The sequence below is a fragment of the Callospermophilus lateralis genome, chromosome 5, assembly GCF_048772815.1.
Source record: "Callospermophilus lateralis isolate mCalLat2 chromosome 5, mCalLat2.hap1, whole genome shotgun sequence".
NCBI lineage: Eukaryota > Metazoa > Chordata > Mammalia > Rodentia > Sciuridae > Callospermophilus > Callospermophilus lateralis.
The window spans coordinates 161,510,038-161,534,153 of record NC_135309.1 but is presented as its reverse complement, the minus strand read 5'-3'; the positions used below and the strand labels follow the sequence as shown (position 1 = coordinate 161,534,153).

Below are 24,116 nucleotides of genomic sequence, written 5' to 3'. Positions count from 1 at the left end.
GAAGTGGTACAAAGTCTGGGGGTCAGTTTTGGGGGAGGAAAATGTGGACAGTATGCAGGTTAGACAGGACTGCCTCTGAGTGCATGCATGCTGAGCTGGATGCCAGTACCCGGGGGTCCGTGCCGTGCACTGTGCTCGTGAGGTCCTTGAAACTTTCCTTTTTAAAAAGTCAGGGTTTAAATAACCCAGTCAATCCATGGGCAAAGGAACTGAACAGAAACTTCACAGAAGATATACAAATGGTCAAAAAATATATGAGCCAGGCGTGGTGGCACATGTCTGTGATCCCAGTGGCTCTGGGGGCAGAGGCAGGAGGATCACGAGTTCAAAGCCAGCCTCAGCAAAAGCAAGGCACTAAGCAATTCAGTGAGACTCTGTCTTAAATAAAATACAAAATAGAGCTGGGAATGTGGCTCAGTGGTTGAGTGCCCCTAGGTTCAATCCCTAATACCACCTCAAAATATGAAAAATGCTCAACATCTTGAGCAATTAGAGAAATGCAAATCAAACCTACACTGAAATTCCATCTCATTCCTGTTAGAATGGCAATTATAAATGTTTAAACATTTATTATATATATATATATACTTTTATATATAATATCTATATCATTCTATATGTATACATAAAAAATACTCTTATTCTATGTTAAGCTGAAAGTGGTCCCTAGTACGAATGTTATTATAGTTAAATTAAAGCCCTGATGCACATTTAGGTTGTTTCCAACCTTTTATTATTTAAAAAGAAAAAAAAGTTGCAATGAATAGCTTCATATATCATTTAACAGATAAGAGTATATTTTACAATAAATGCCTAGAAGCAAGTCAAATGATACAACTGCAAATTGGCACAACCACTCTGGAAAGCAGTATGGAGAGTCCTTGGAAAACTTGGAATGGAATCACCATTTGACCCAGTTATCCTACTCCTCAACCTATGCCCAAAGGACTTCAAATCAGCATACCACAGTGACATAGCTACATCAATGTTTATGGCAGTCAATGTACAATAGCTAAGCTGTGGAACCAATCTAGGTGCCCTTCAACAGATGCATGGGTGAAGATACACAATGGTATAGATACACAATGGAATATCACTCAGCTATAAAGAAGAATGAAATTACGACATTTGCCAGTAAATGGATGGAACTGGAGACTATCATACTAAGTAAAATAAGCCAGTCCCCCAAAACCAAAGGCCGAATATTCTCTCTGATATGTGGATGTTAACTCATAACAAGGGAGGGTAGGGAGCAGAAGCATAGGAGTTCATTGGATTAGACAAAGGGGAATGATGGGAAGGGAGAGGTGGGACTAGGAAAGACTGTAGAATGAACGAGACATCACTTTCCTACGCTCTTCTATGAATACATGACCAGTGTAAGTCCACATCATGTACAACCACAAGAGCAGGATCCTAATTGTAACGGGTTGCACTCCATGTATTTATAATATGTCAAAATACACCCTACTGTCATGTATATCTTAAAAACAAAAACAAAAATCCCAACCCCTAGTACAAAACAAGGCTAGGGGTTTTATTTGCGGCGGGGGGGGGGGGGGGGAGGTGGTTATATCCACTACATTGTAACTACCCATTCACTCCTGTGGACGTGGCCAGGTAGCAACATCACATCGACAGCAGTGGTCACCACCCAGCAAGGCTGCCCAGAGGCACCTGGCGAAAGCCTTGCTGCTGCTTGTGCAATGGATCTTAGAGTTCAAGGGGGGCCCTGGTTCCACCTGCCTGCCTTCCTTCAGGAGCACCAGTCCTGTCTGCACCTTCAGACTGGACAGATGTTTCTGAAAATATTTTTCAGCTGACTCGACTTGTTGATTTTTCCTTTCATATTTGCTGCCTTTTTTATTAGAAAGCTACAACCAGGTGATTTAAAAAAAAAAAAAAAAAACAGAAAAGATAAACACTAATAGCAACAGGCACACAGGACACGATGTCTCCTCCTCCTTCCAGGGCCTCACTCCCCTCCCCTCCCCTCCCCTCCCCTCCCCTCCCTTCTCTCCTCTCCATCGTCTTCTCTCTTCCCGACTTACAAAGTGCCCAGTTCCCAGCTGCAGGGCTGTCATTGAGCCGAGGAACTGGCAGGGTTTGTTCTGCCACCTGGGATGTGGACAAGTAGTGATGGGAGACAGAGGTTTTTGTTTTTGTTTTTTACTTATATAGAAAAATCAAATAGTCAGATGGTTAAAGCTTTCAAAATTAATTACGGGTTTAAGATTAGTTTTTATTTTTGAAGTAATTTTAAATGGAACCACTTGAGCTTGCCACTCCTGTGTCACGGATGCTCTGATGTCACTGGTGTGCTGAGTTTTAACCTGGGGCCTGAATCAGTGAGGGAGTGGTCTTATCTTCCTCTTACAGAGGAGCACTCTTCTCTCAGTCTGGAGCTGCAGGCTCTAATCTTGGAGTGACTTGCTACCTGTAATATTAATCTTACAGTGACTACGCTTCCCTGCCCTCCGGCTCTGCTGGCTCCAGGGCCAGGCAGAGCCGTCTTCCTTCCCTCCTCCGTGGGGACAGTGCTGCTGAACTCAGGGTCAGAAGGAGTGTGGCCTCGCTGCTCCATAGAGGCAATGTCACTTGTCAATTTCAAGTGAACTAAAAACCATGAGCTCTTCTCTTAGGAAGGAGCAGCTGGAATCTCTGGCCCAAGTGGGGACAGATGGGATTCCACAGGAATCGTGTCATCTCTGTGGAAAGCTGGATGACCTCTAACATGCTCTCGTGAACAAGCCTGAGGCTCCAGGCCCAGGTGCATTGCAGTGACAGCACAGAGTGTCACAGAAGTGACAAGGTGCTGAGCCCGTGGGGCCTCCAGCTGCACTTTGCACCTGAGACTGACTCTTCTGAATGGAGCTATGAAAAGCACCTGTTGCAGGAGAGGTCAGAGTTCAGTGCCTTGGAAGATGAACAGGTGGACTGTATGTCCACAGAGCACGTGTCAATCAAACCTCTTAAGTTCCAGGAGCTCGGATGTTTGGTCTTCTCCGTGTCTTCCCGGGGTGTGCTCTCCCTAGGGATGAGAGGGAGACGCAGCAGCACTGTTGTTCTGAGTGTCCACTTGCGAGTGGGGATGTTAGTGTGTGCAGATTTTACAAACACGCAATGTGCCAATACATAGCAGTGGAACAATCCACTTGCTCACCCGGGACTCATATGAATTATTTATTTATGTATTTTTGAAATGTTTAGTGGTGCCGCGGAGGACAGTGTGTGAAGTATGGTGACGAAGGCCCCAAGCCCACCCATGGACATTGGTCGGACTGGTCTCCCTGGTCCCCCTGCTCCAGGACCTGCGGGGGGGGAGTGTCTCACAGAGACCGCCTCTGCACCAATCCCAGGTATGTCCCTCGCTCCATGGGCCCTCCCAACAGCCTGCCAGTGCCCACGCTCGGAAACACTGACTGTGTGCTTTGCGCAATGTTGTACAAGACACTGAGCACAAAAAACATTTTACTCAAGAATTGCTTAAGTTAGTATCTCTGAGACAAGGTAAGATGCCTGTAACTCCCTGACCCCAGCAAAAAGCAACAGACTCAAAGGCAGCACTCAGGAACTGGGATTTAACCACAGGTACTTGAAATGCCAAGAGTCTGCTTAAACAGCTAAATTGTAAGAGAAATATGTAGAACCCGAGGGAATAAGAAGCCCTAAGAACAACTCTTCCATGCAAAAAGATTAAAAAAAAAAAAAAAAATGTTGGTTTTCCATCAAATGCCTTCACCTTTACAACAAGAGATTTAACCATGGACTTGGGTGGAGGACAGGCAGAGAGAGGCACTTCCCATGTGGGACAGAGTTTCAAATCCTCCTCTTGCTCCTGGTTGAAGACCCCAGTGGCCGTACTCTTCTGCTCCTCCTGTCCGCGAAGCCTGAGGCGGGTATGGCCTGTCCACTGTCCTCTCAGGCCCTTGATCCCAGGTTGCTCGCGCCTGCCCCGGGGCCGGTGGTGCTCTGCACCCTGGCATGCTGGCCTTGTCACAGGGAGGCTGGACATGGGAAGGAGCAGGGTCAGGAGAGCAAAGCCCTGGACCAGCAGTCCCAGTTCTCCCTGGGAAAGCTGCCCCTCCTGAGCGGCTCCCCCTGGGGGACGTGGAGCAGCTTCTCAAATGGGAAGTTCCTAACTGGGGGCTTCACATTCCAGACCGTCACATGGAGGGAAGTTTTGTGAGGGCCCGACCCGCACCCTGAAGCTCTGCAACAGTCAGAAATGTCCCCAGGACAGCATGGACTTCCGCGCCGCCCAGTGTGCCGCGTACAACAGCCAGCGGTTCCGGGGCTGGCACTACAAGTGGAAGCCTTACACCCAGGTGGCAGGTAAGCCCGAGCCCGCCCTTGGGCACAGCCCTGGCTTTGTGACCTTTGCTTTCCAGTTGTGTGACTGGCAGCACTGTTGCCAAGGCACGTTAACGCCGCCCTGTGGGGTTGGCTCCGCTGCTCACTCTAATGAGGGCTGGTGTAGTTTGGCCTGTCCCACCACCTTGGTATCTCATCCACAGGTGGCCAGCTGTGTGCTCAGCAATCTACAGACCAGACAGAGAGCAGGTGCATAATGCAAGGAAATTTGTTAAAGAAATAAGAAATTCAAAGCTGATGGTATATTAAAAATGAATCAATTTTAAAAAGTATGAGTCCCAGTATTTGATGGCAATGTTATTAGAAACATATAACCCATTGAATATTTAGAATTATTAAAGAATGGAAGAAAAACTGTAGGAGATTTTAGAACATTGGATAATTTTCAAATATACTATATTCAGAAAGTGTAGCTCAAGTGGCATAGTTGGGAGAAACCTAAAGCCCAGTTAGTCACCTCATTCTTTGAAATGGGAACACTGTCCAGACAGACACGGAGACCCTGGTGAAACACATGCATTGGGATATCCCACCCGGGGTTCACAGTCATTGATTCATTGTGATCGGGAGGCAAGTGCACGGGGGCAGTAAATGCAGGGTGGGAGATGGCAGGCCACTTCTACATGACACCTTTGGTTGTGCTCTTCCCCACACCCTGCAAGAATGAGGCCAGGAAGGAGGAGGAGCAAGCCAAGGTCAGGAGAGACCAGAGGAATGAACTTTGAAACAGGGGTCAGAAATGTGTGTGCTACTCATGACTTTGCTAGCCTTCAGTGAATAAATCAGTTACTCATGGAAGCACATACCAAGTCATAAATTAGTCACCCCTGGAAGCACACACTAAATTTCATTCTTGAAATCATTCTGTGGGGCCACTTACCCTGAACAGGAGAGAAATGACCTGTGGATGAGTCTTGGGCTTATGGAAATTGCCAAGGTGGACAGCTTTCATCCCCAACTGTTCCTTCCTTATCAGAAAGAGAACACAGAGATAAAGGCTTTTACAAAAGCCCTGTTAACTAGATCAGCCACAAGACCTTGAAGTGGATTCCTGGGGCCAGACGTGAACTTCCTATATTCTCTATACACCAGTCACTATTCTTGAGAACCCATTACCTTTGTAGAAATTGTTGCTTTCTGGAGAATTCTATTAAAATGATCCCTTTTATGTTTAAAAACTATATTTCATCAAATGTGTTAAGAAATTTGGTGGCTCTCTTAATTATTTTATTACATTTTATTTGTAAGAGTCTTGCACATACTACACAATGGCAGTGGCCTTTATGCACTCCTGAAAGAGTAGAGAATTGTGTGGCGAAACGTAATGTTGGAGTTAAGTCAACAAATATTTATTGAATGCCTACTATGTGCCAACCACTGTGTAAAGAACAGGGACAGTAGGGAACCCTGGAGTGAAAGAGAATAGTGAAGCCTAGAAATAACCCCAACAAGTGTAAAGAAAAAGCAAAGGCCAAGGAGGCCACCGTGGGAAATGTCATTGCCATGTGTCACTGTGGGAGGTATTTTAAGGGGAAATCGAGATCTATCTGGAATTCAGAGCAAAATGATCCGAGCTTAAGTATCTCTCTTATTTGTGTTTGTGTGTGTATTTCTTTTTAAGATCAGGACTTATGCAAACTCTACTGTATCGCAGAAGGATTTGATTTCTTCTTTTCTTTGTCAAATAAAGTGAAAGATGGGACTCCATGCTCGGAGGATAGCCGTAATGTTTGTGTAGATGGGATATGTGAGGTAATGATGATTGCTTATTCATTCAACAAATGTCTCCAGACAGTCCGCTTTGAGGCAGGCATGCTGGGGGCTAGAGAGGCCCTGGAAGAGCAGCCCCTCCCTCCCAGTCTCAGCCAGTGATCTCGGAGGAGTGAGCAGAGCTGGAGAGGGGGAGCCTTCCCTTCTTAGATGTGGGTCTGAGACATCCGGGGGGCCAGGAGGAGGGGGCATCCGCCAGGTCTGAGAGGAGAGTGGCAGAGGGTCACTGAGTGGGCAGCAGGTAATGTCAGAAAGCTGGGGTGGAAGGGAGCTGGTGTGGCCATCAGGGCTGGGGGGACACTGAGGAAGGGGAGGGAGCAATGTTTCTCCAGGGAACTGCCTGCCAGGATGAAGGTTGGCTTTTCCATCCTCAAGCCCGGCTGAGGCGGATTGGGGACATGGAGCTGTAGGAAGAGGTGGCAGCTTCTGGGCAATAGTGGGACAGTCAGTGGGGACGTGGACAGCAGGGAAGTTGGGGCCATGCAGCAGCTCCTGCAGGACATTGGTTTCTTCAAGGTGCAGCAACCCAGGCTCCACCAGGGAGGGCAGAAGGAAAGGGAAGGGGGAGACAGGCGGGAGGAGCTGGCAGCCAGGGGAGCAGCTAGCGGGGGACTTGTCATACTCACAGAGATAAGGGTGGAAAGGATTCTGTTACCAACAAAGTGAAAGTGCTGCTGGCCAGACCCGTCACCCATGGATGCTGGTTTCCATGCAGAGGTCAGTTGGTATGCATATCCCGTGGAGTCCAAGCCTCAGTGCCAGTTCTAGCTCCTCCGGGCTGTGCAGGTCCCCCACGGAGGTCCTTGGGGAAATCCTTCCAGAGGCAGGAAGAGCAGATGGGGTGTTCCAGGAACCTCTTTCTTCTGCAAAATGCTCAATTTTGTGTGATTATTAGTTGATTTGTTCAATATGCTGTTATCTTAAGTACTTATTTAGCACACCTAAACATGAAATACCTATATGTCACAATTCTTTGTTTGTAACTCTGACATCTAAAAAGCTAGAAAGCTGAAATCCAAAGAACTGTGAAAGGGCTTTAGGACCTGTACTTGTTTGGTGGCAAAATCTGCCCTGAACTAATGTGTGAATGTCGATTTTCCATTTTTATCCCACTCAGTGTAATGACTTTGCAGTGGAGACATTAATGTGTTAGGTGTGGGGTGCCCCCCAGGCCTTGCTGGGTCTCCCATGTGCATCTAGGTATGGCACCCTTCACCTTTCCAAAGTTTCCACTCTGAGTTCTGAAATCTGACCCCATGGATTTCAAGCAATTGTAGGCTATAGTTATGTGGATTTTTAAAAACATGTAGATCCTATTTTCCTTGGTAGGATAAAAGAAACAAGCATCATAGAAAGTAAGAGCTCCTGAAATTCCAAGGCACTGCACACATACACCCTTTCTAATTGATCTCAGGGGAGAATTTCCTCGTGGCAGCTATCACTTCTGCCACGGCACCTGGCAGCTCAGAAGCACACGGGTGCATTCCAATGGAGCTCACTGGACCATTGTTTGTCATTGTGCCAAGCTCTTTATGGGTCTGAAACTCACCACGTTTCCAACATGAACACCCAAGGTCTCATTTGGGCTCAAGGTACTTCTGCTGGGGAGCAGCACTGTAGCGTTTCACAACTTAAGGTTTCTCAAGAGTAGAACCATAGTCTCGCTGTGCACATATTGGGTATCCAATAAATATTTGTTAACTACCCAGTGTTGGTGAGATTTTCACCTACGCTGGCGAAGAGGTTTCTTGCATGAGACTAATGATGGTATTGCTTGTATCATGCTTTCTTTCATGAATGACATGTGACCTGGTGGGTCCTCCAGAGAGTGGGCTGTGACAACATCCTTGGATCTGATGCTGCTGAGGACTCCTGCGGGGTGTGCAAGGGAAATAACTCAGACTGCACGACCCACAGAGGCGTCTACACCACACACCACCACACCAACCGTGAGTGTCCCAGCGCTGCCTGCAGGTCTCCAGCAAGGGGGATTGGAACTGGAGCTCCTGGGGGGAGGAGGGAGGCAGAGTGAAAACAGCAGGCGCTCAGGGTGCCAACAGCTTGCTTCTCAAGCCTTTGGTGTTGACGAGAAGTGGTTGCCAGTCTACTTGAATTTAATGGTTCTTAGGAGGGTGAAAATCACAGGAGCCCTGCTCACTCCATAAAAACATTGTGCATCAATTTCCAAATCGAGTTCCATTTGATGGCTGACACAGATCTTCTACGGGTCCTATGTGGGTTCTGAAGTCTGTGGAGAAGCTGCACTAGTAAGATGCCCTGTCCCCTTTGGTCATGCAGAGTATTACCATGTGGTCACCCTTCCTCCTGGAGCCCGGAGCATTCGCATCTATGAAATGAACACATCCACCTCCTACATCTCTGTGCGCAACGCCCTCAAGAGGTACTACCTGAACGGACACTGGACTGTGGACTGGCCCGGACGATACGAATTTGCAGGCACTACCTTCCGCTACAGGCGGTCCTACAAGGAGCCCGAGAGCCTGACCGCTGCCGGGCCAACCAACGAAACGCTGATGGTGGAGGTAGAGCAGCCTGATGGTTGGGGGCTCGGCCTGGTGGTCACTGGGTGTGTTCATAGGTCACAGCTGTTGGCCTACTTGTAACTATGGGGCAGAAAGTGCAGTTAAGAGTGATCCATGTGCAGCTGCAGGGGCTGTAGACTTGCTTTTGCCTCCTGTCTTTTCTTGGTGTATGATGAGGGAAACACACGTTTCCATCTTTGGTCTTTATCCATTGATTTTTATAAATATCCACTTCTCTCCTGTATATTCAATGGCTGTGAGAAGAGCCCATTCTGGGAGCTTGCGATGCCTATGTTTGGAGACATCAGCCTTCTGCTGCCATGTGCTATGTGACCTGCCAGTGTCACAGCATTGACCCTCACTGGCCACACCTGGGCTGTCACACTGGCCTGGTGTGCATGTGGATCTCCTCCTGACCCAAGCCCTTGCCTTTTCCGTCATGAGCGTGTAGTCACTTGATACCGTCAGGCTTCTTCTGGCAACCAAATGTACCCCAGAGGCCCAGGCAGAGAGCAACACACACTGTGGATGTACTAGATTCCGCCCGTTTCACGTTTCTGTGAAGTTCAGGAAGAGCTCTTGGTTCAGAAGTTTCCCGTGAACCCACACCTCACCGTGGAGGTGGCTGCTAACCAGATGTCCTTAGCCACTCTCTGGCCTGGTAGCCCCATCCCATCCTCTGTGTCGGCCTGGGAGATGCTTCCCCAGCAGGTCTGGGCATGGCCCAGGGTGCTGCTGCGTCTCCACAGGTCACCTCCATCTCCCCAGCCCCCGGCCTTCTGCCCACTGTACATGTCCTCATCCTGGATTCTTTGCTTGCTTTTTCTCTTCCATCATTTAAGCTTTTAACTTTAATGACCTCAACAAAAGACAGATAATTTAGGGTGGAAAAAAAAGGTGTTCTTAGGAACTGCTCTTCATGGAAGAAGGCCTGGAGAGCATCTCTGTTGCTCGGTCACGTAACCACCTGCTGCAGCTTGCTCCTGTCCCATACATCTGCACCAGCTAGGACCCCTGCTGTGTCCTCAGGGAGAGAAAGAGACTCCACGGCAGTGAGGCAGGGGCAAGTGTCTCTATCCACATTTAATGTCAAGGAGAGCAAGCAGGTGGAATTTGTGTCAGCAAATGAAAGATGAGGTTTCCAACATCTCTGCTTACTGAGATGCAAGGGTCTGGTCTATGTTGAGGGCTACGATTAGGTCTCAGGCTAGGAAGTGCACCATCCAGATCCAACTCCATCACCAGGCACCACTCATTGGGCCTGAGTAAGCTGCTTTGCTAATGAAACCTGTCTCTCCTGGACTAAAGGGCCCTTGCCAGCACGCAGAAGTCCCTGAGCTTCGCGGGCAGGGAGTGCTCCCACCTGACTGTCCAGGCGTGGGCCTGGCCATGTTTACCCCAGTGTCCCTGTCATCTATGACCCTGGAGGAAGTGAGACTGCTTTTTCAGTAGCACTTTCTGGCTCACTGCAATGACAGAGAATCCCAAAGAAACATCAAGGGAGATGCCCTCGATGTCCTGCAGACACTTGAAAATTTGTACAGAGTAATACATTACACAGGCAGCAGAGTGGAATGTTTAATTTTCCTAGTTTGGTTTGAGTCTACTTGAGTCTTATCCCTGTTAGGAAGCTCATGTTCATTTCAAAGGATGGGCCGTGTCTGTTTTACCATTCTATCCAACTTCTCGTTGATTCCATTTATGTTCTAAGAGGTTTAAAGCAACTAACCAGTGTGTAGCTATTCATTTCCCTTTAATTAATTTTATTTTCCTCTTTCTTCTTTCGTAGCTCCTGTTCCAGGGAAGAAACCCAGGCATTTCCTGGGAATACTCAGTGCCCCGGTTGGGTGCTGAGAAGAAGCCCGTGGCTCAGCCCAGCTACACGTGGGCCATCGTGCGATCTGAGTGCTCCGTCTCCTGTGGAGGGGGTAGGTTTCCTCTGGCGGCTCCTGGAGGTGGGGACATTGGTGCCCAGTGCATCAGGCCCTGGGGCACCCTGACTGGGTCCTCATCAGGTCCCAGCAAGTAAACCAGGGCTTATCCCACTGAGCAACCAGTCATTCCAAGTGACAGAGAAGGGAAGATGGCCCTGTCACTGGTAAGCCCCAGCCACCATGCCACCTTGCCTGCCTCAGTGTGGAGCCATGAGGACACATCTGGTGCATTGTGAGATGTTTTTAAGGATAATGTTGTTACTCAAATATCATTCAAATGTAAGTGACTGTGATTATTAGATATGTCTGTGACGAGAAGCAGAATTGAGCATGGAAAACGGTGATGGAGAGTTTTTCTTGTAAGTCGACCTCATGTTAGACCTAAATTTACTGGAAGAAATCTTACTTTCAAGTCATAGACTCAACCCAACCAGGAACCATATGAATCTGATAAAAGTCGCAGTGAGGATGCTATGAAAGGACATGTCAAAAAGATCTCCACGTGACAACTGATGGCTCTGCTATCTTAACAACATACAAGTGTTAAGCCCATGCTTTCCCTGATGAAAGCAATTCCACTGAAACAGTTTTTTTTAAAGAGCCAATTTGCCTTGACAAAGGGTGGGAGTAAATTTGTAAATATTTGCCAATTTAGAATAAAATGCAGGCTCTGACATTTATAAAAGAGATGCCTTTCCACCTAAACAAGTGGATCTTGTCTTGGTGCATTCTCAGGTTTAGTAGTCAAGAAATTAGACAAGACAGTGTTTCAATATGAGAGAATGGGATGCAAATGGAGCGCTTGCATGAACTCTAGACGTGAATAAAGAAAAATCAAAATGTGTATTCATATATTCACAATAGTCACTCTAAATACATGAGATAAAGGGGAAAAAGGAAAACCCAAAGATAAAGGAAGCCACACTAGTCTGAAAAGCTAACACTTGATGTATGTCAATTCTTCCCATTTTAAACCAAACAGAAAATATTCCAATCATAAAGCCCAGGACCTAGACACCAGGAGCTTTCTGTGGAGAAATGTGGGTCCTTTCTGTGCAGAAAGACAGCAAGCAGGTAGCTCTTCAGCAGCAGAGAGAAGCACAAGGAGGCCCTGCATAGGCGATGCCCCAGGGAGCCGCCGTTTGTCCACCTAAGGAAAGGAGGAGCGAAGCAGCTCCAGCTGGGCACTGGCTGGGCGCTGGCTGGGTGCTGGCTGGGCGCTGGCTGGGCACTGGCTGGGCCCTGGCTGGGCGCTGGCTGCGTGCTGTGTGGCAGCCAAGGGCCCTCACAAGAGCCAACACCATGCTGTTTGAACTTCCAGCCTCCCAAACTGCGAGCCAAAGAAACTGCTTTTCTCTATAAAGTATTCTGCCTCGGGTTTGCCGTTGAAACACTGAGAAAACAGAGTAATTCAGTATCCCTTTGCCATTTTTGATAGGTTGATGCTGTTGGGGAAGTCAGGCACTTGGTGAGTTCCTTGTTAAGCATAGTGTTTGCTTCTGACCAGACCGGGGACGATGTCACAGCCATCTATAAGTGACCCTTGTCACCATCCTCTGTGTTCTGATGCACGCCAGGTCCTGTGAGTAGAGCCATCGCGTCTGGGGAAGCTGTCACTTAAGAACACAGGAACCTTCAGAATCTGAACACCTCGCAGGATCATATGGTAGTTTCTCAGAGAGATCTTTCCTCTTCCGATTCTGAGACTCTCTAGGCTCCTGCGCTGCACTCCGTCGGTGCATCCAGCACTCAGAGAGAGGCAGAGCCCCTTTCCCTAAGAAGTACACAACCATTTGTGGAACCATCTCCACTGCCCCCGCGTGGTTTTGCTTAGAAGGATGACGCTTTTGGCAACAGCTGGAATTCATTCTGTAGTTAGAATTATTGAAAATTAGAGATTCTTTGATAAAATCATAGTCTTTAAGAATGAATAGTCCTCTTTCAAGTACTTTGGCAAAATATGGAGATTTTAAGTGATTTTCAAGGAGCAGGCCAAAGCTGGTTTCTATAGAAAGATAAAAGTAGTTGCTGAGCACATTGCTCATTAAACTCACCTCCTCCCATGGCCAGCGTTCATCTCGCCACAGCTAATGGATCCTTCCCTCTGAATTTCGTATTTTGTACTTTGAATTTTATAGCCTTCTCCTCTTATCTATTACTATGGGTCATCTTAGAAAATTGGCCAGCATTCATCTCACATTTCCATGGACTATGCGATTTTTCTCTCTGACAAAGTTAAGTGACCATATGCAATGATGAGAAATTGCTTCACAGATGTGCTGTTGGGCAGAGAAATAAAACCCCAGTTTCTCTAAATGTTCAGCCAGATGACTAAGGAGACCACACTCCACCAAGTGGGACTCATCGGACAGCACGATTATCCACACATGGGGTATAAACAGGTTGTGGAGAAGCCAAATGCCACTGGACACGGTGGCTGTCTACACACAATTTTGTCTCCTCAGAAAAGACATATGAAAACAGAGAAAGAAACATTTAAATTCATTGTCTGTCTTTTATTGTTTATATGGCATATTAGTCAGGATTCTCCAGAGAAACTGAACCTCAAGCTGAGATGTAACCACATATACAGCCACATGTACATGTATCAGATATGTGTTTATATGTGTTTTACTGACAGATTGGCTCACACCATCATGGAGGGTGTGAGCCTCCATGCTGTCCCCAAGCCAGGGACCAGGAAGACCAGTGAAAGAGAGGAGAGGAAGGGAGAATGGTATAGCCACCCACGTCTGACACCCAAGGGCGGGAACCCTAATGCCACGCCCAAGGCCTCAATACTCCTGTCTAGGTGCACACAGAGCCGAGGGTCTTGAGTCTGCAAACCACAGGCACAGCAGAGCTCCAGTCTCTGATTAAGGACCCCGGAAATCCACTTGACAAAAAGACACCCTGCAAGAAATCAAGTGTGGGTCTTTGTGCTTAAGTTTTAGTCCTTGTCATTTCTGCTGCAGATGAGGTTACAGGTGGCTGGCACACGGGGAAGCGTGGTGTCTGATGGGCAGTGGAAAGGCAGGAGGGGCTCCTTCAGAGGGTCAGGAAGGAAATCCTGGTCTGACAGGAGTTAGAGGAAAATTGAGGGAGAGAGTCAGGGATTGTCGAAGCACCAGATGCTCCTCCTGGACAGATCTAGGAGCCCTGACTGAGGCCTGTGAACCACAGACGTCTGATCTCCTGTGGCACTGGACTAACTGGAAAAACCATCTCTTGAAGCATAACCCTCACCTGCACCCCGAAGTCACTCCAGAGCTCAAACATCTGGGCACAGGCCAGAGAGTGGGACTCGGAGCCTGACTTCCCCTCTGCCTTCTGCCAAAGGAGGAATTTAAGCAGGTTTGTTTCAGTTTCTTCAGTGTGATGTGTGCCAGGCCCAGAGAAGTTGTTCTGCAGTCATGTCAATCAACAGTACAATATGGTTCAATAGAGCAGTCAGCTCTTCCTTTCCCTGCCCTGTGGGGCCTTCCCATGTTGGGTTCCTGGGGACAGGTGAGCAGGAGAGAAGGAGAGGCCAGAGCAGACTGCAAAGTCCTGCAGACAAGAGGAGCTCCCTGCTCTCTTGCTGGAGGCCCCAGACTCCCTGAGCTGGGCCTGCACAGACAGGAAGTCCACTTCCATGGAGGCCCAGTTGGGCATGTTGGGATTATTTTTCATTATAAAGGTCAAAAATAAATAAAAATAGAGAAGGCAAATGCCCATCACTCCATGGCTCCTTGACCTGATGCCGTGGTAGGGTGTGAGTACTCCACATGCCTGGGCCCCTTCACAACGGTCCTTGAGATCAGCCTAGTTTCTCCTATGCCAGTGAATTTTTACTGCCAGTTCACTGGCATATTTAAGCATTATTTAAGCATTATTCACAGTGAATAGAATGTAAAATATCCTCAGAATTGTCTTAGAAATGGCAAATATTGACTCCACTTGGGGGAGTGTTTCCCAGGGGCAATTACCAAAAGTCTAAAAATTTTTCTTTTGGGGAAGAACTTTTCTACATATGGGTGCATAAGTAGGCACATATGTACTCGTATGTGACCCCACACACAATTAGTTTGCTTGTGGACACAAAGGCAGAACAGTAGCATGAGAACTGAGTGACGGAGTTGTAAAGATTCTGATTTTAACTTCATAATCTCAGTGCTGTCAGTTTAAGATCATTTTGTGAGAAATCTTGTGGAAAAGTAACAGCAGGCCCTTAGCATCTAGGAGCCCAGGCCAACATCAGCATCTCTGAGGGACTTGTTATAAATGCAGATTCTTGGGCCCCGGCCCAGACCTGCTACCTCACAGCCCCAAGGATGGGGCCCAAAGTCGGCTGAGCACCACTGCCTGGTATTCCTATTGTGCACCAAAGCTGGCGAAACCCTGGTGCAGGGGACCCTTGCCACTGGGCTTTTGCTGTGGACTTCTCTCCAAACACGTCATATCTAATGTGCAGTCCCTGCCCTGATCTCCAGGCAACCCCCAGAAATTTCTGAAATCCCTTGTGTATAGAAATCACCATGAAAACTACTGTTCTGGAGGAAAATTCTAAAAGAACAACTTTGCTGCACACAGAAGTTTGCATAAATGGCGATCAGAGGATTGCCTGTGGCTGAGACAGAGAAAGTCTAAGGTCTTTGGAAGGTGAGCGAAGATGGGCTCAGTGAGAGCTGGGAGAACAGAAGACCAGGACGTCCCTGGAGAACTCCCAGGACTGGGCCTGGGGAGCACTAGCCCACCCTCCCGCTGTGATTTTAATCGGGTAATTTTGGAGGAAGAGGAAAACAGTTTCTGTTAACAGAATCCCAAACTCTACTGATCTTAACAGATTAAAGTCCCCACTTTAACAACCCTCGGAAGCAAACTGGAAGCCAGAACCGTGGTGGAGCAGGGCCACAGTGGGTTCCACATGTTGCACAGAGACCCTGTGGAGTCTCCCCTCAGAAGGCCACTCCCAGGCCCAGTGCTGGGAAGGCGTGCCAGGTGCACCCAGGGGCTTGCTCCCACCAGCCTGCCCAGGGAGTGCGCTCTTCCTGGGGCTTCCCTGGGCCTGTCTGCCCAGGAGGCGCCTCTCTCTCCAGACCCAGTTCCCCAGGAGCTCTCCCCACCCCTCCCCGGATTTCTGCTCAGCATGTGTGCCCTCTCTCTGCCAGGGACACGCTCCCCTATTTTTTTTTTCCAGAAATGTGTGCCTCAATCTTAAAACAAGCTCTTCTTTCCTCCTCCTACTTTTTCCTTTTATTTCTTGTCTTTTAACGTGAAACCTTTCACAAGCGTCTTCTACACTTCCTGCTGTGGGCCCCTTGCAGGGGCCATCTGCTTGTCCAGAGAGGGAGCCCAAAGGAACATGCATCCACAGGACCTGCCGGTCAGGACCCATCCAGGCACCAAATCCACGGGCGCCTTCTCACCCTTCTCTCTGCGACCTGCAGTGCTCAACAGCTGATGATGCCGTCTTGGAAACCGTTTCTTCCCTTCATCCCCAGGACCTTCATCTCCATCCATGCACACATGTAATGAAACAGGGCCTTCCTTCCGTCTCTCTGGCCCCCAGCAGAGGTGTGTCCTCACATCTCTCCTCAACTTACCCCCGGTGAGCGCTTTCCTCACCGTTTCTGCCTCCATCCTTGTTCTCTGCAGCCCGGTGGACACCTCCACTCTTGGACTCCCAGCCCGTCTCAGCTCCAGTGTCAGGTCCTTCACCACAGACCCCTCTGGTCTTTTCAAAGTCAGGCTTGACTCTTTTCAAGTAACCCAAGAATTTCTGGCAAAACATCTTGCTCTGTCTCTAGGTCCCCCCACCCCGACTGCCCACTCCCAGCCTCACTTAGCACCTGACTTCGCGTCTGTTCTCTTCAGCTGTCTAGGTAGTTGCCCCACATGCATTTTCCCTTTTAATTTTCATGACACTTACACTCTTGTCTAATTGTGTAAAACAGTGTTCTCAAAATCATTTAAATTTTACTACTGGTAATAAATAAAATTATTTTCATATCCCTGACCTTACAGAAAACATTCCTGGTATTCTCAATGATGCCAGTTTCTAGGCTTAAATAAACATATGATATCTATATATGTACACATAAATATCACACATCTGCACACAAACACAAATTTACTAATATATTGATGTGAGTGAATATACATCTATTATATATGGTTCATTAACATTCTTACCAGAAATGGAGGCTGAATTTATCACAAGGTAGATTTTATTACATTAATGGCAAAGCTCTTGTTTGCTCCTTTATTCACTGAATTGTGACCTTCATCCCTAATATTAGAACCTTCTTACGTTCTTCCTGTGAATCATTGTCTGATGACTTGTGTTTCTCCATGTGGTATTCAATCCCGTCCTCTCTTATTTAACATTTTCACATTTACTCCTTTAAGTATTATTGAGCAGTAGTTTTCTTTCATGTATTAAGATGTACTAAATTTATTTCTTTTGATGTTGGAAAACTTTTTTTATTATTTTTATGCTCTGGAGCAATTTAAATAACTTTGGTATTATCTATTTCTTAGCAGTTGGTATAATTTATAACTGAAGAATGAGAATCTGTTGCTTTTTCAGGAGGCAGATCTGTAATACATTTTAATATTATGAATGGTAACTTTATAAAAATTTCTATCAATTCTGGTGCTATTTTCTAATAATTAAGAAAACCATCTTTTTAAGGGATGCAAAATTTTATTTTTTATGTTTAAACTGAGTCCCTCACTAGATTATTTTTACTTATTCTACATATGAACTTTCATTCCCATTTCTGATCTTATAAGTTTCTACTTATTACTTCTTTTCTTTTTCCATCAGTATGTGAGTGACAGTTCAGCCAGGAATGCAGATCCTAACAGGAAGTGTTCAGGCAGGAGGCATTTAATACAGGGGATTGGTTGCTTACTAGATAGAATGAAGGAGTCAAGGTCACAGACAGACAATTCTAGCTCCCAGGGTGGCTCTGGTTTTTGAAGGTCAGAGAAGCTGTAGGGAATTCTAGCAATCACAGGAGCAGGTGATTCCCTGGAAAATGCCTGAGGCCTACTGCAAACGTTTACACCTCCCAAAGCCCAGGTTATGTCCACTGGGGCAAGAGATGTGGTGATTCGACTTCTTACTCTTCTTCCTGCCTCGTCTTGTGCTAGTGCTCCCATTGGTGGGTCCAGCTGATTGCCACAAGGACAATGGATTCGGAAAACAGAGGGCCAGTGTCTGCCACTGAGCTGCTGGGAACAGCGTGATGGGAGGGAGTGCCAGGACTGAGGTTAAGGTGTTCATCTTCAATAGATTGACATCTGCCATCTGTTTCTAATGCCCTGGCCTCTGTTCTCTATCAGTTCCCTCTATCTGCTTCCATGACCTTCCCTTATTGGTTTCACCTATTTCCATTCTTATTTATCCATGTATGTATTTAAGACCATGAGTTGTCCTCAGAATTTGGCTTTATCCACATCCCACATATTCCTTTTTTGTAACATTTTCATAAGAAAATTTTCTTTTAAACCTGCTAACCACCCTCTTTTCTGCTCTATTTCTATTAACCAGTTAAGCTGTCCAGGGTACACAGAGCACTTCACCTTTCTTTCCTTATCTTATGCTTTTTTGTTTATCTGCTTACAGTCATTCTAATGTCCTCAACTAAAGATGGTGCTGTCCTCACAAGGGGCATTTGGAAAACTGTGGAGGCATTTCAGCTGTCACTGTGATGGGTACACTTCAGGCACTATGGGTAGACCCCAGGATGCTAGAAGACTTGAGGCATTGTGTCTGAGCTGCACAGCAGAGAATAGTTTTGCTGCATGTGCTGGTATTGTCCCATCAAGAAAAACAAGTCACAGCTAAAAAATAACAGAGTCAGAACATGCACCCCCACTAGACAAAGCCAACATTATCTTTGAGAAATATGTGTGTGTTATACCTATATGCATTCTTCCTTGGTTATCACATGAGTTTCCTGGCAGGTAAAAACCCAGAGCCTTGGGCATAGAAGTTTGAACTGACACTAAGGCTATTCAAAGTAAAGCCAAAAGAATGTCTCCAATAAGAAAGAAAAATACGTATATTAGTCAGTCAGCTTCTGCTTCTGTTTTGGAGTGAAGCACCTTTTCTATTTGCTTAGTTAAGGGGCTATACCTTGCTTGGAATCCCCAGAGATCTTTTTTGAGACTAGAACACAGGTTTGAATTCCACATGTTTCTAATTTCAAAGCAGGAAATCAAACTGAAGGTGTTACTTGTAGGCTCATGCCCCCTAAAACAGTGTAGAAATTTGGCTAAAGAATTTTAAAAAGGAACTTTGGCTTGAAATGCAAGTAGAGGGTAAGTTACTTTCCTTCTGTGCTCACTAGGGAGACCTCCAACAGTGTTAGAAAAGCGGACAGTTACTCAGTAGGCTCCTCCCTTAAATGGGGTCATTATGATTATTACCTTGAGAGAGTCCATAAGATTCTCTGTAGAATAGTTTTAAATAGACATTTGTTTCTTTTTCTAATTTAATAGTTTCTCATTCCTGGTGAGCAAGTAGAAAAGTGAGTTCATAAAACATGATCCAAATTCAATCTTGGTATTGATGCATAGGTGAGTCATACCAAATGTGTCCCAGTTCCTCCTAAGTAATGTATAAAAGAAAGATTACTCCCCTACGTTGATGATTTTTTTGGCAAAGTATTAGTTAACCCCCATTAACTTGTACGAGCTTAGAAGTTACTAAACTTAAAAAATTGGCCAATGACTCACCAAGTACTTATGAATGAGAACAAATTAATCCATGCCAGCTACTGAAATTACAGAAATGAATAACACATGTTCTCTGCCCTCCAGAAACGTGTTCCAGAGGATGACATGTGTTCATTAGGCCAACCTTGCAAGAATCAGCCTATGATGCATGCCTCGAGCGGCAGAGAATTGCCATTTGGCATTTTGCCGGGATGATGAGCACAGACCCGTGTGGGGCTGACATCGACTGTTTAACTCTCAACACCCCTGACACCAACGTAGCAGCAGTCCTCCCCTCTCTGGAAACAGCTGGGTGTCTCCAACTCAGCTCAGTTCCCTGTGGGCTTGCACCCCACCCTAAGGCCTCATGTAATCTCTTACCTCCCAGAGGCCCCACCCCCAGACATATGGTCAAATTAAGTGTCCACCCTCTTGACAGGGATGCCATTTCAGCATGAGTTTTGGTGCAGACATCTGGATCATAGCACCAGGTCCCCATGCTTCTGCCCACCTTCGCTGCAACGTTGGGGCTTTCACAGTCCTTCCCTTTGTATAATTGGTAGGTTGCTTCATTTGCAGCATGGGCTCACAGGACTCAGGACATGTTCGTTTACTGTCACAGATTATCATGAAGGATAAAAGTGAATGGCATGTTAGGCTCAGGGTCAAGCAGGGACACAGGCTTTTGTCTTGTGGAGCTGGGATGCACCTCCTCCTGGATCATGGATATGTTCACGACTGGGAAACTCTCTGAACCCATCCTTTAGAAGTTTAGTGGAGGTTTACATAGGTAGGCCTGATCAAGTACTTCATTGGCCACTGGAGATGATCGCGGCCTCCAGCCCCTCTCCTCTCTCTGAGGTTGGTGAGGGCAGGCCAGCACTCAGGGCTGAGAGTTCCAACCTCCCAATGGTGTCTCAGTCTTTCTGATGGCCAGCTGCCTTCCTGAAGCTATGGGGCCCCCAGTCCCCAGTCACCCCTTCAGCATGCATGTACCTTCCCACACTCCAGAGTGTCCCAGGGTTTGGGGAATTGTGTGTACTATGTGACACCTGGGTAAACTGAGGCATAAAAGTCACAGCTTCTAATACGGCCTAGAGTAGAGGTTCTTAAGGTGGCCCCTGGTCTAGCAGCCTCTGCAACACCTGGGCTTTTGTTGCAAACTGCAGCTCCTGCAGATCTATGCATCAGAAACACTGGGTGGCCCAGGCTTCCCGGGGTTTTCACTAGCAAGTTCCCCTGGTAGTCTGATGCAGGACCCCCTCCCCACCAAGGGAGTCAGAGAAGGCAGTGCCAGGGTCTCACCAGAAGGGAAAGCAATGTGCCTGGTTAGCCCAGAGGTATGGCAGTGGGGGGTACCTTCAGGTTCAGAGGACAGCACCTGGGCAGGCCTGGGGGTCAGAGGATGGGGGAAGGCCACAGGTCAGGGTCACAGGGTCACAAGGCTGCAAAGGAAGGGTTAAGTATGATTTAAACAAAGAAAAAGAGACTTTCAATTTGGTAGCAGTAGGAATGTGGCATATGTGTTCACCCATGGACATGAGGGAATTTCCTTTAGAAAGTTGAACCCATCTGGCACAAGCGCAGCCTGTCCCTTCTGAGTGGATGGGGCTTCGCTAAGGACTTGAATATGAAGGCATCTGGGTGCTGCAGTGACCCCAGTGCCTGTCTGTCCCAGGTGTGATGGCACAGCTCCTGTGGTCTGCCAAGGTCTCAGCGTCCCTGAGAATGCTGAATTTCTGGGACATCACTTGCTTTTTGCTGTGCTTTCACTTGAGGAGCCCACTGGGCTGTCCACACTTCCTCCAGATCCTGGGCTCACCTGCTCTGCCTCGAGCTGGCCCAGTGGCACCTGAGTGGGATCCTTAGACCACTCGGGCCTGCAGATTCCACTCCAGCCCTCAACCCTTTGTTGGCTTTCCTGAGTCAATCTACTAGAATAAGGGGGTCACAAACTCGCCACGTGCCTGAACCGCTTGTCCTTATTACCTTTCCTTGCCCACAGCCTCACGTGCAGTGGATGCCAACTTGACCTCTCATCTACTCTTAGAGGCACTGTGTGTGACTTATATCTTGTTCTTTCATATGAATGTTCTTCAGGAGAATAAATACATTCTCAAATAAATTTTCTTAAGCTTTCACAGAGTATTTTGTGACTTTCTCAAAGTCACGACTTCTCTCTATTGTACGAACTTCTAATTATTATCCTTCGATTATTTATAGTCTCTTTTGATATCACAAAAATATACACCACGTATAATTACCATTTTAACTGCTTCTGAGTGTGTGGTTCACTGGTGTTAAGTACATTTGTGTTGCTACACAGCCGCCAACGCTGTCCACCTCAAAACTTGTTCATCAGCCCAGATGCTCTGCGTTCATAAAACAATGAGTCCACCCTCTCCCTCCTGCCAGACCCTGGAACCACCCTGCTGCTCCCTGTCTCCAGGACTATGACTGTTCCTGGAGCCTCACATAATGCTTCCTTCAAGACAATTTCATTAATTGAAATACTGAACAATTTAAGGGGCATTCATAAAGCTTTAAATAGCTCATGGGATGTACATGGAGGAGAGCAATCAAACCGGCATTCATTCCTACAGGCCTCACTCCACGCAGCTGCTGAGTCACGATCATGAAGTCAAGCATCCAGATTGTGACCCAGGCAACACTCAGCCCCCAATTCTCTGGTGATAAACTGCTAATCATTTTGTTGTGTGTGCTTCGTGCTGACTTACTGCTCCTTGTCTCCCTTTGTCATCTCTCAATTGGAAATCTGAGACAGTTTGTATAATTTTGGCATTTCTTTTGATAAACGCTAGTATTCCCAGCTGTGGTTTTAAAAAAAACACTGCTATACTCTATCATTACGGCATTAAACACAAGAAACATATTAATTTTAAAGGTGTTAAAATATGGGAGGAGCTGTGTACATCCTAGAACTGTTGAAATCCACCAGTTAAAAATCATTAAGACTGGTCAGCAAATGGAGTATTCAGAATTGGCCTTTGGACCTTCACACACAGGCATCAAAGTGTGATCAAGGTTTTCAGGAAGATGGTGCCAGCTCTTCCTCTGACACAGAGCACAATGGCAAGTCTGTGATGTCCGTCTCTTCCTTCCCACAGGGCAGATGGCCACCAAGGAAGGCTGCTACAGAGACCTGAAGTTTCAAGTTAACACATCCTTCTGCAATCCCAAGACCCGACCCATCACGGGGCTGGTGTCCTGCAAAGTCTCTGCCTGTCCCCCCAGGTAAGTGGTACCATGCTCGACACAACAGGTACACAGTTCAGGGAGTCACTGGAGGTCCTAAGTCTGCACCACAGGAAGTGCTGACCACCTCCTTTCAACGCATAGCCACCGAGAGGTGAGTGGACAAGAGCAGCCTGAATAAGGTGTCTAGAAAAGCATATTTTGGTGAGAAATGGCCTGGAAGGTCTGTGTCTGTGAATCGCATTCTTACAATAGCATTCCACTGGTTTTATTTTTGGTGATAGTAACATGTTCTCTCTTAGCCTCTGGACCTGTTCAGTATCATGGCATTTTTCTTACTTAATGAAACACACTGGAGGAGCAGAGCCTGACCCCGGCCTGTCCAGCTGGTGAGGGATGCAGAATTGCTGCCACACCCCGCAAAGGTGCACCTGTGAGGGACAGCAGCAGGGCTTCTGCCCTCAGGGCTGCCACCCCTGGAGATCTCCAGATCAACACTCAGCTTCTCTGAGACGTGGGCTTGGGAATGTCCCCAAGAGGCAGTGTGGTCCTACTCTGTCCTGCTCTGCCCCCAGGAGCACCACCTGACCAAGGCCTTGCTTTGTCTGGTCCCCATGTCTTCATACTGGCCTGGGGACATGTCAAGGAGGATGGTGTAAATTGCCTAAGATAATGTGTTTACAGGAGAAATTTGAGCTTCAGCAAGACCTTTCAGAGAGCCCGATGCACTCAAACACTCACTAGAAGTCAATTTACTACTTATTGGCTGTGAAGATCCATAGTGGTGGGAGAATGGGTCCCTGGTGTGCTGGAATGTGCCTGCAGAGGGGAGATGAGAGGTGCTTTCTCTCTGTCCTTCTCAGAGCTGTCTATGTGCTGGGCTCTGGCTTGGTGTAGGCATGGAGACAACTTATCAGAACTTGAGGAGCTGGGAATTTCCAGTCATGACGAGGGGCTCTCTGGGAAGGTCCCTTCCTCCCCACTCAGCTGCCTACAGTGCAGCTGGTGACCACCTTATCTAACCACTGGACTTGCCTCAGTCCTGGTTCCTTGACCACCATGTCCCACCGGTATTGATAGAGATGTCCATCAGAACTGACATAAGAATTTTAGTCCTTGAAACCCCTTAGTTACTGAGGTCTCTGTCGCCTCCCTGGGGATTCTTTCCAAGGTCACACACACCTGATTCTGATGCTCCACAGTGTCGGTGATTCCAGAGCCAGTGCTGTGCACTTCTGCATGTCCTGGAGGGTCAGCTGCATGTTCTCCCTGGCTGGACTGTCCTGCAGGTGGGGCTGAGGATAGCGATGGTGCAGCAAGAGCACCAGTTCTGGACCTGGCGGGTCGTACCGATGCAGGCACTTCAGGAGAGTGAAGAATAAGAACCCCAGGGCAGCTGAGGCAGGCAGAACAGAACAGGCCACCACAGCAGGAAATAGGGGTCAGAGACAAGGCAGGCTGGACATGAGAAGATCTTAATCAGCAGGGAAAGTTCAGCATGAACTGGGCTCGGCTTTGACTTGTGCAGAGGTCACTGGGAGAAGAAGGGATCCATGTGGAGGTGAGCAGA

The 24,116-nt window shown here is 47.3% G+C and overlaps 1 protein-coding gene across 1 annotated transcript in view; it reads left to right on the top strand.

Moving 5' to 3' along the window:
* Window positions 1-24,116, top strand: part of Adamts16 (ADAM metallopeptidase with thrombospondin type 1 motif 16) — a 129,055-nt gene that overhangs the window by 62,808 nt on the left and 42,131 nt on the right. Inside the window, exons 12-18 of the mRNA XM_076856230.1 lie at window positions 3,211-3,359; window positions 4,163-4,335; window positions 5,996-6,126; window positions 7,970-8,093; window positions 8,443-8,687; window positions 10,477-10,615; window positions 22,459-22,585. Coding sequence (XP_076712345.1) covers window positions 3,211-3,359; window positions 4,163-4,335; window positions 5,996-6,126; window positions 7,970-8,093; window positions 8,443-8,687; window positions 10,477-10,615; window positions 22,459-22,585 — 1,088 coding nt within the window. The remainder of the gene's footprint in view (window positions 1-3,210; window positions 3,360-4,162; window positions 4,336-5,995; window positions 6,127-7,969; window positions 8,094-8,442; window positions 8,688-10,476; window positions 10,616-22,458; window positions 22,586-24,116) is intronic.